Raw genomic sequence first — 9,860 nt, forward strand, 5'->3', positions numbered from 1 at the left:
GGTAAAAAAAAATCCACCAAACATCTTATGAACAAGATCATTAAAAACACTACAAAAGTTGAGGGCAAAAAGAAACAAAGATTTAACTGTTCTATAGATTAACTTAATATGATTACAGGACATCAAAACATCACGCTTTGATGTTTTGTTTTTTCTTCTTTTATACCTTCATTCATTCTCTCCTGCCTTTTATGGTATTAAAAAAAAACGTATATCTACTAAAACCAGATGCATCTTCAAAATGTATATTTTGGATTGTTGGCATGTACATGGGGAATAAAAATCTACCTCTGCTTATTTCACTGCAGCATCCTGATAAATAGCTTCCGGTTGGGTCACCTGCCACGCCAAATGTAAACTCTTGATAACTTTCTTCTAGTTGCAGCATTTGCATTGGGACCAATCATTCAGACAAGTCATCCTCAGCTCCGCTAGAATGGTCAATATCCCGGTTTCGACCAATCCGATGCATTCTTCCAAGGCCATCATCATCATCTGACATTCCCATCCTTGAACTCAGGATATTACCCCTTGAATTTGAATGAACCTGAAAGTATAACCACGTTAAAGGTATAAAGGAAGAATTGTCAACTAGATTAATAATACGTTCACACAGAAGGCTACATGACCGTACCACTGTATCCCTGATTTCTATTGCAGCAGCAGTTGGCCTTTTCCTCACTGTTACTCTTGATGGTGCTGGAAAATGCTCTACCTCGTCAGCAGATCTTCCTTCACTGGCTCGCCTCTTTCTTAAATTAATCTTTGTAGGAAGAGGCTGCACCATTATGAGTAAAAGTAGAACTCAAATTGACTAATCAAAAGGATGCAATTGGTAACAAAAAACGAAAAAGAAAAAAGCTGTCGCCATATTGACAATTAAAAAAAATCCAATTCAAGTTCCTACCACATAGCGAGCCTCATTTTCATCAAATGAAACAAGGAATGTTGTTGGATCATTAGCATCATCACCTCGCACCTGTTTAATGTGTCAATGGAAATTTTCATCAGGAAGTTAACGCTAGCTTGATAGGGAACACACCAAAGAATTTGAGGCACTTACATCCCAGTTGTACTCACGAATCCAATTGTATGAGATATCCTCATTTTCATCATACATATCCTTTGATAGCTACAGCAATAGATACCAGGAAAAAAAAAAGCCAGTGATATAAACATCTAAACTACATTGGTGATGAGGATGTATGATATTTGGAATTTTAGATTAAAACTATTTACCTCATTAGGATTAGGGGCCATGTATGCTAAAAACTTTTCCAGTTTAGCTGGATCTGAGCCAGTTGCCACGCAAGCTTTCATAACAGCCTGGAACAAAAATGCAACACCTTGAAATGGTAAAACAAGAATGATTATGCTCCAAAAAAGTACTATTGAAAAAGGTTGATGTCGTGATGACAATTATATGGACTATGAGAAGCAAGTCAAGAATAAACTCAATAATTTGATTGTTGATTCATCTGAATCACACTCTTAAGTCTTAACACAACACTCCTCTATTAGCCCTTCAAATTCTCATACGATAACTAGTGATCCTAGTCAATACATTTATAAATCTTCAAGTTTGCTAGTACACAGTTTTAATTCCATAGATATGTCTGATTTAATTTGCTTTTTTCTTTACCCCTTTCGCCGCTTATGTGCAGTACACCTACTTAACTTACCCGCGATTCACATGCATCACGGACAGATTGATCCAACTTGCTGTACAATTCCGAATCAGCTGTAGGAGCATTATCAAATGTCACAGAGACAAATTTATCTTCATATCTGGTACAATAACATAAAATATCCAGTCAGTATACTATTTATAATTTAGCAGGATATCAGCCAATGCCTTCATCAGGAACTCCTAAACTTTCTTCAAGAAATGCCATGAAATGATATTTGAAACACAGAAATTGCTCAACTTTTGTGCAGAAACTCCTGCACATTTAACATTGTGTTTTCGTTGACCCCAGAAAAAAACTGAAGCTCTGAGGTAAGGATATAGGAAGCTACCAACAAACAGCCCCAAGTGACCCCACATGTAATAGTATTCCGTTTTGTTACAATTCTAGCTAAGAGCCGGAATCGGAACCAATCTTTGGTTCTTTGATAATTAGGAATTAGACTTGGAACCAAACTTCGATTCTAATTCACATTTAGTTCTAAGCAACTTCAATATGGTTCTGGTTCTGGTTCTGTTGTGTTTCTTGTTTCAATTCTATTTTAATTTTAGTTTCAATATCAATTCAAATCTTAATTTTTACGCATAAAATTACCACATTATTATGTCCATTTCATAATAGTTAATAATTTTAAATTTATAACATCAAAACAATAATAAAAATAATAATATCAACATTAAAATAATAGTATCAAATATATATATATATATATATATATAATTCTTAGTAACAATATTGCATCATCTTCTACATATAATTATATGGTCTTATTAAAAGATACATATAATTAACAAATAAAAATATATTATACGACTAACATGTGATTCAGTCATACAATTAAGGATTAAAATGTAATGTAATGCATCTACCGTTAGAAATCATTTTAAAAATAGAAATAAAAGATAATATTAAATTATAAATATTTATAATTAAAGACAAATTAGGTTATATATATATATATATATATATATTAATATATCTTCAAACATATGTATGAAATCAGTTCATTCCAGTTCGATTCTTGAAGAATAACTAGAACCAAAACAGTAAACATAAGTACGGGTTCTTACAATAATGGTTCTTTTTCAATTCTGATACAGTATAGTACAGTTCTTCGATTTGGTTAGAACCCCTAGGATCTAAGTCCTACCCCCCATGTTACACACAATTGGACACTTGTATAGAAAAGATATTTTGTGCTTAGACTACAAAGAGATATCTTGAACATTGGCAGTGTTATACTTGTATAGCAACTATCATTTCTTAATTTAAGATTCGCATATGATCACAAGCACCAAACTCTTGTTGCACAGTAAAATACCTAAAATTGTTCAAACTGTTTAGGAAAGGAATGAAGGTGATATCGTCAGATATGTCTGCAACACATTCTATTATTCAAAAAATTGTTCCATGCATTCAAGCATCAAATATAAGTCAATTGAAATTAAGAGACTGTAATTCCACTAAAACATAATAAAAAAGCATCAACTTGTTACCTATCAAAATCAGGTAGCAGTGGTAGAACCTCAATGGGCTTTAATTTTTTATTGGTGGCATGGACAGGGGGTAACTTGCTTGCTTCAAATGATGCTTCAATTTCCTTGATTTGACTCTCCCTGAAAGACGTTTAATATTCCCAGACATAAAAAGAACAAAAGCATATCACTACATTTCCTTTCCATCATTTTCTGCAGACAAACTGAATGAAATAGCAAAAACCTGTTATTGAGGTTCTCCAAAAGGTTACGGCCTACTTTCATTTCTCGCAATTCTTTTGCTTGCTTTTCAGTAAGAGACTGCAAAATAAAATAGCAACTGACAGCAATAACTCTTACCAGCAACTTGACACTTAAGTGAAGAAGTATATGAAAATCCTACCTGTTTGGCCGAGTCTGTACTTAAAGAAGATATGTATTGTGTTTTGACCAACCAAGAAACACCTTTATCAGTGGGTCGTTCTTTTCTTCTTATGCCATCTCTTTTTACAGGGGTAACTGATTCATCATCACGCAATAATTCCTCATCTTCTGGAGCAAGAGGTGGTCTAACACTAGGAGCACTGATAAAAAGAAGAAAAAGAAGATAGTCAGGCCTATTATGTTGTGTAAAAAGAGGAAGAAGAAAGAAAACAAGGCAGAAAAATAAAACCAGAAAGTGAGAAGGAGAGAAAGAGAGAGAGAAAAAGAATACTTGTATACACTAAGATCAAGCAGGTCAAGAGGTATCCCAAGATCTGGCTCAACAATTAGTTGGGGTTTATACATTTTCTCCAATGATGTGATGGTGTATTTTGAAAATCTGCAAACAAAGATTCTCCAGTTAATAATAATAGTTTTCTAATGGAAGTAGAGCATGACATCTGAATCTATTGGAGGACAGATAATCAATCCCTTCATTTGAAAGGACTTGATGTCAAAAATCTTGCAAAATCAGGTACAAAAAAATTAAACTTGCAAGTCTGTGTAAACTACAGTACAAGCTAAAGTTAAATAATATTAAAGCAATAATTCCTAAAACATAAAAAACAGCAGTCCCTACACTTGCTTCTATATCTCAATTATTTTGAGTTGCCAAATAAGAAAGTGCAGGAATCATTCATTGCCCTGCTTGTTCAATTTGCCTTGCTTGTCCGTTGATATCCTACATTCTAAAAAATTTCTTAACAAAAGAAAAAAAAAACATATTATCAGAGGCCAGCCCTTTTCAAGCATTTGATCTGTCAAATTAGTAAGCATTACCTGCCCATCCAAAATTTGTGTTCCCAAAAAATCTATAGTACTAATTGTCATTTTCCACATACTTTCTCTTGCAATTCATTAAGCTTGTTCACGCTCACCCCAATAGTGCAGAAAACCACAGGATAAAATATTTAACTCATGACATTATAGGAATAATACGCAACAAGTATCTTTTCTTGCTTATGTCTCATACAAAGTGGTATATCATCTTTGGCTTCCTTCTTGACATCTACTGAACTGGGATTCCTTTTCCAAATAGTTGTAAACAAAAACTTTATCCATTTATGATTGAGGTGCATTCACTTGCCAAGCTTAGGCTACTGATATTTGTTTGAATTTGATGAATTCACTCTAGAATATAACAAGCAGTAAACTTTCTTTTCACAGAAGTCATTACAAAAGTGATTTTTCAATCAAGTTCCTTTTCTTAATGTTTACATGCAATGCAGTAAGATTTATGCTTCGCTAATCAGAAGACATATCACCTGTCAAATAATGGCTAAAATTGATAAGGTTCATCTGTACTGCATATTGGAAAATGTTTTTTTGATTCCTAACAAAACATGTAGTAATTGAATGTAAAAGAACCTGCATGCTACATGTGTATACACTACATACCGATCTTTATCTTTCTTCAAAGTCATAAGCTTTGGTTGTCCACTTGGATCAGGAAGTTCATTCCGGAATCTTCAAGAAGCACACAAGTAAAAATAGTGTCAGAATTGATAGTAGGAAGACAATGACCTTCCAATAGATGCAAGAAGACCAGTTCAAATAAAAACATTGCTTCCCTGCCCAACAGATCACATTGGCAGGAATAAAATAAGAAATTTAGGTACAAATTAAATAATCAAGAACAGCATTAGCGTATAAGGGTTTTCTTTCAAGGTGAACATGATTAGAGAAGAATTCAAGATCATTCACCAATAGTATTTTGCAGGTATTATCTGGCAATTCAGGACTACTGCATATAAGCAGCAGTTTCATGTTATCCTACTGTGTATTGTTCCCACCAGTGGAAACATTTAGAACGACAAAAACAGAAAATTAATCAACCATTCAAGTAAATTAGTTGGCATATTACCATGATGTAATGGTCGAAGCAAGACCTGAATATACCTAATTTAAAGAAAAATAAATAAAAAAATGTGGAACTTTATGCATTTAGACCTATGTATCCTATATCTACACCACCAAACTAGGAGTTAAAAGTACTACCAAGAGTGGTAGCTGAGCTGCTGATCAATTTTTATTAATCCACTAAAGCAAGCTGCTGCACTGTCAACTGGCATTTTCCCATTACATTCAAGGAAAGGAAAAAAAAATTAATGATTTGGGTGCTTCTAAAATAAGTGAAAACACTCACTTCAACTTGCATAAGAACGTTGTTGGCTTCTTCAACCTGTTCTCAATCCTCTCCCCACTCAGTAGTGGTGTGGCCCTCCTATCTCCCATTCGTGACCCAACAATGGAACCATGCCCCTTCTGAGAAGGTAACATCTGGGTCTTTTGCAGAATTGTGTTCTGAGCTTCTTTCAACTGCTGCCTATGCTTTTCCTCTTGCCTTTGCTTCTCAAACTCCCTCTTTTTTCTCAACCTCCTTTCCTCTTCTGTCTCCACCCTCCCTGATGGCCCATTGACCTTCTTCCCCCCAGGTGGTACTGGTGGCTTCTGCATCTTTTGGTTGGCTACATCACTATGACTTAAATGCCTACGTTCTCGCCTTTCCTCAGGCACCACCTTGTCTCTTTTTATGCTGCTATCCTTCGGAGGAGGTGGGGGCGGGGAGCTCGGAGGTGGTGGCGGTGGTATAGAAGAGCTCCGAGGAGATGAAGGGGGTGGAGGCGGAGCAGGTGGGTGCATTGGCTGATGACCATACTGAGAATATTGTGATGGTGGGTAGTACATTGAAGGTGGTTGCTGTTGGGCTGGTGCTGGTGGAGGAGGTGGTGGTGGGTATGATGATTCTGGTGGTGGGGGTGGCGGATACGGATATTGTTGTTGAGGTGGTGGCGGAGGGGCTGAGTGTTGGGCACGCGGAGGATAATTTTGTGAGAAATTCTGCTGGGCAGGAATTGGGGTGTAATTTTGGGGGAATGTAGAGGAAGAAGCTGCTGCTGCTGGGGCCATTTGAGCGAAGTTCTGAGAATATTGATTAGGTCTCTGCTGTTGTTGTTGCTGCTGCTGCTGCTGCTGCTGTTGTGGTGGCGGTGGAGGCGGGGGGAATGCGGATTGCTGAGGAAATTGCCTATAGGAAGCCATTGTGCATCAGCTCCAATCCCTAACCCCTAAAACCAAAATCTAGCCCTAATCCTAACACAAAGGCATTCAGAACCCAAATCTCAAGTTTTAACAGATGGAAAAAAATTCCCAATTGTAGGTTTCTCTTATCCTGCTCTGAACAAACCAATCAAAGAAAGCCAAAACAGAGCTTTCTGTGCCCACTTATTGATTTCACAAAATAACACAGCTAGAAAGGGAAGAGCGAGAATCTCCACTAGTCCCTTGCAGCTATTAGCTCCAACCCTACGAAAAAGAAAACTCACTTGCTAAATCTTTCGCCTGGAGAGAGAAAACACCATTGAATTACAAAGATTTAAGCTCTCGAAACAGCTTATGAAAGATTTGGATATGCCACTGACTGCATATATAGAGAGAGAAGGATGAGCCGATGCAAGAAAGACAAAGATTCGTGTGCTTTGGATCCGTTTGCAGGCTATCCCAGATGTACTAGATCATGGTGGATTTTGTGAAATTTCACCGGAAAATTTCGGCCGAAAACGAGTCAAGCGTGAGTTTATTATTGGTAGATTGGTAGAATTCTGACATATCGGATTTTATTTTCTAGGTTTTTAACTTCGCCGGTTAGCTGACAGGTATATGCTGTTATTTTTTATAAAAACATTTTTGTGATAAAACACTTTTTTTTTTCCTTAAAACAATTTTTTAAGCTATGTTTTTTATAAAAAAAAAATTCTGAAATTTGACGCTTATTTTCATTTGTGATCAATTAAATCTTATAACTTTTTCTGAGAACAATTAAATTCTACCCAGTCATAATTTTCAACTTAATTTTGTCCATAATTTAAAAAAATTAATAATATTATATTGATTATTTTACTTTAAATGTATCTTTTGGATAAGAGATTGAATAAACCATCAAAAAGAAGAATTTTCAATAATATCACTATTGGTTATATTTTAAAATTAAATTTCACATTTCTGGGCTTCTTGCATAGAGTTAGAGCCATCCACTTTCTTGAACATTCTTATTGTGAACCAAAAGAAAGTGGGCCTGAACAAAATCCATCATCATTTTTGTTTCTTTAACCATATTTTCTTCTTAATTCATTTGGCAATTTTGAACAAAATCCACTCTTATAAAAAAGAGCTACAATAACAATGGGAATGAACATTGACAGTTAGAACTTGGAGTAGTAGTAATAGCTTATCATTTTTTTTCCCCAAATAGAGGCCACAACAGCCTGTGTGAAAAAACAAGGAGTAAATCTTCCATATCATTTCCATCCATGTCCTTCAACACATAGCAGCTAAACCCAATAGAAAGCCCTTCCACATTTTGCTCAAGCCATCTCCGCCACTGATTTCTCACTTGGGGCGACATGCAGTCTCAGCTGGCCCAACTTGCCTTGCAAGCTGCAAACAATTAGACAAAAATTATTAAAATATGAAGATATTTTTCATAAAGTAATTGAAGATAGATAGATAAGAACCTGAAAATAGGACTCAAGCTTCTTTTTCAGTGTTGTATATTCTTTCTTGAGTTGTTGGAATGTCCTAATGCATCTGGTTGTGTTTACAATAAAAAGGAAAACCATCAAACACTTTGCATACATAGTTTTTATTGGCATCTAAGATAATGGATGCATTTAGAAAGTTTGAGAAATGGGCCCAAAACAATCTTTGGCCGTTCAATAGAGGAGATTACCCTTCTCCATTTCCTGCCCTGCAATATTCTCTAAAGAGAGTGCACTCAGCTTTCACCTTTTTGGCTCCAATGCTGCACGCAATAGAAAAGAATAGAGATAAGAAAAAAAAAAAAAAAGACAGTTCTCTAAAGCCAACACAAAATATACCTGATGATACCTTTAGATAAATCTATATATATATATATTAGTCGTTAGTTGTTATTTTTGTTTGCCTCAAGCTCTTACCTTGAGCTACTTCCCTTGAATTGATGCATGAGGATGTCTAACTTGTTAAAATCAAGAGGATTCCTCTCCCTGAAAAGACAAGAAAGCAATAGAAAAGAGAAGAAATCAGAAGCTGTGGAATTGAAGAAGGTGAAGTTTTTCAACTTACAATGCTTGTTCTATGTTAAGGATTAGCCTAGCTGAATCCCTGTAGTACAATGTGACAACTTCCTCAACAAAATTAGGATTAGCTTCATCTTGGAGTTCCTCAAGCTGGAGAAATTGTTCATCAAGAAACCCCTGAAAAAATGGTCAGGAAAATTAGATTTCAATCACAATAGCTGAAAAATCCATGATCACCTACAGTATAAAAACAACATGGTAACTCATATACATGCAGACACCTGTAAACCAAGAATCTTGAAATGAATTTGAACTCGCATAACACATGCAACTTCACCATCCGAGACTCAACTAGAAGCAGATTAACAAGGACTTCATCAAGACTCTTGTGTATATACACAGACTGCATCAATATTTTCTTTACAAATATAGAACTTTTTATCAGTTAAACACAAGTTTTGTCGAGGAAATCTAAAATCATGAAGTGGGATTTTGCAACTTTTGTGAAAACTGGAGAAGATAAATCGATCCGGCTACAGTCTTGCTCAATGAATAGATGTATAGCTCAAGGCATGCAAATGGCTATTTGTAACATTTAAGTGATAAACCTGATCAAACAGAGGCTGCCTTGAGAGAGCAACTTGCCGATGCAACTGATTTCTTTCCATTTGAGAAAAAGGATATCAAATAGAGCAAAAAGAAAGGGAGAGATCAGAGAGAAGAGTTGAGGAAGAGAAGACTTGCAAAGTTTGAGTGAAAATGCAATATGGCAAGAGCTATATATAGTAGAGAAGAGAGAGAATGTCTGCCAACTTTCTACCTAGAAAGATCAGCAAGTGAGTGGGGTTTATCAATACATGCAAACAAATTAGTGTGATTTGCGAAGGAGAAAATCGTGATTTTAGTTTCTAAACAATATTAAATTTGGGTATTGGGCAACTGAAATTCTGATTCTACCAAAGAAATAAAAATATCATATTTTCTGTGCACTTAGATATATATTATATAGTTTATCCTGCTTTTGATTTTTTTTTTTATTTACAATTCAGTATCCGTGATTGAAAATTTTTATATACGCCCGGTTTATCAACCTTGATGAATAAAATGATTTTAAATTTATAATTTATTGCAATTTCTTATATACTATCTGATGATCT

At 35.3% G+C, this 9,860-nt stretch overlaps 2 protein-coding genes across 2 annotated transcripts; both read right to left on the reverse strand.

Annotated features, from left to right (window-relative positions):
* Window positions 1-71: 71 nt before the first annotated feature.
* On the reverse strand, window positions 72-7,304 carry LOC110626548 (protein PAF1 homolog). The gene is made up of 12 exons (XM_021772516.2): window positions 5,793-7,304; window positions 5,045-5,113; window positions 3,879-3,986; window positions 3,567-3,747; window positions 3,408-3,484; window positions 3,185-3,304; window positions 1,683-1,788; window positions 1,240-1,326; window positions 1,064-1,132; window positions 908-979; window positions 635-778; window positions 72-547 (listed from the first exon to the last, which is right to left on the reverse strand). Exons 1-12 carry the CDS (start codon window positions 6,686-6,688, stop codon window positions 404-406), a joined length of 2,073 nt encoding a protein of 690 aa, XP_021628208.1. The 5' UTR covers window positions 6,689-7,304; the 3' UTR covers window positions 72-403.
* A 443-nt stretch (window positions 7,305-7,747) lies between these two features.
* Window positions 7,748-9,443, reverse strand: LOC110627048 (histidine-containing phosphotransfer protein 4). Its single transcript, XM_021773272.2, has 6 exons — window positions 9,312-9,443; window positions 8,750-8,880; window positions 8,602-8,670; window positions 8,376-8,447; window positions 8,161-8,233; window positions 7,748-8,083 (listed from the first exon to the last, which is right to left on the reverse strand). The coding sequence occupies exons 1-6, from the start codon at window positions 9,369-9,371 to the stop codon at window positions 8,036-8,038; spliced, it is 453 nt and encodes a 150-aa protein (XP_021628964.1). The 5' UTR covers window positions 9,372-9,443; the 3' UTR covers window positions 7,748-8,035.
* Window positions 9,444-9,860: the final 417 nt, after the last annotated feature.

This window comes from Manihot esculenta, chromosome 11 (genome assembly GCF_001659605.2).
Source record: "Manihot esculenta cultivar AM560-2 chromosome 11, M.esculenta_v8, whole genome shotgun sequence".
NCBI classification, from domain to species: Eukaryota; Viridiplantae; Streptophyta; class Magnoliopsida; order Malpighiales; family Euphorbiaceae; genus Manihot; species Manihot esculenta.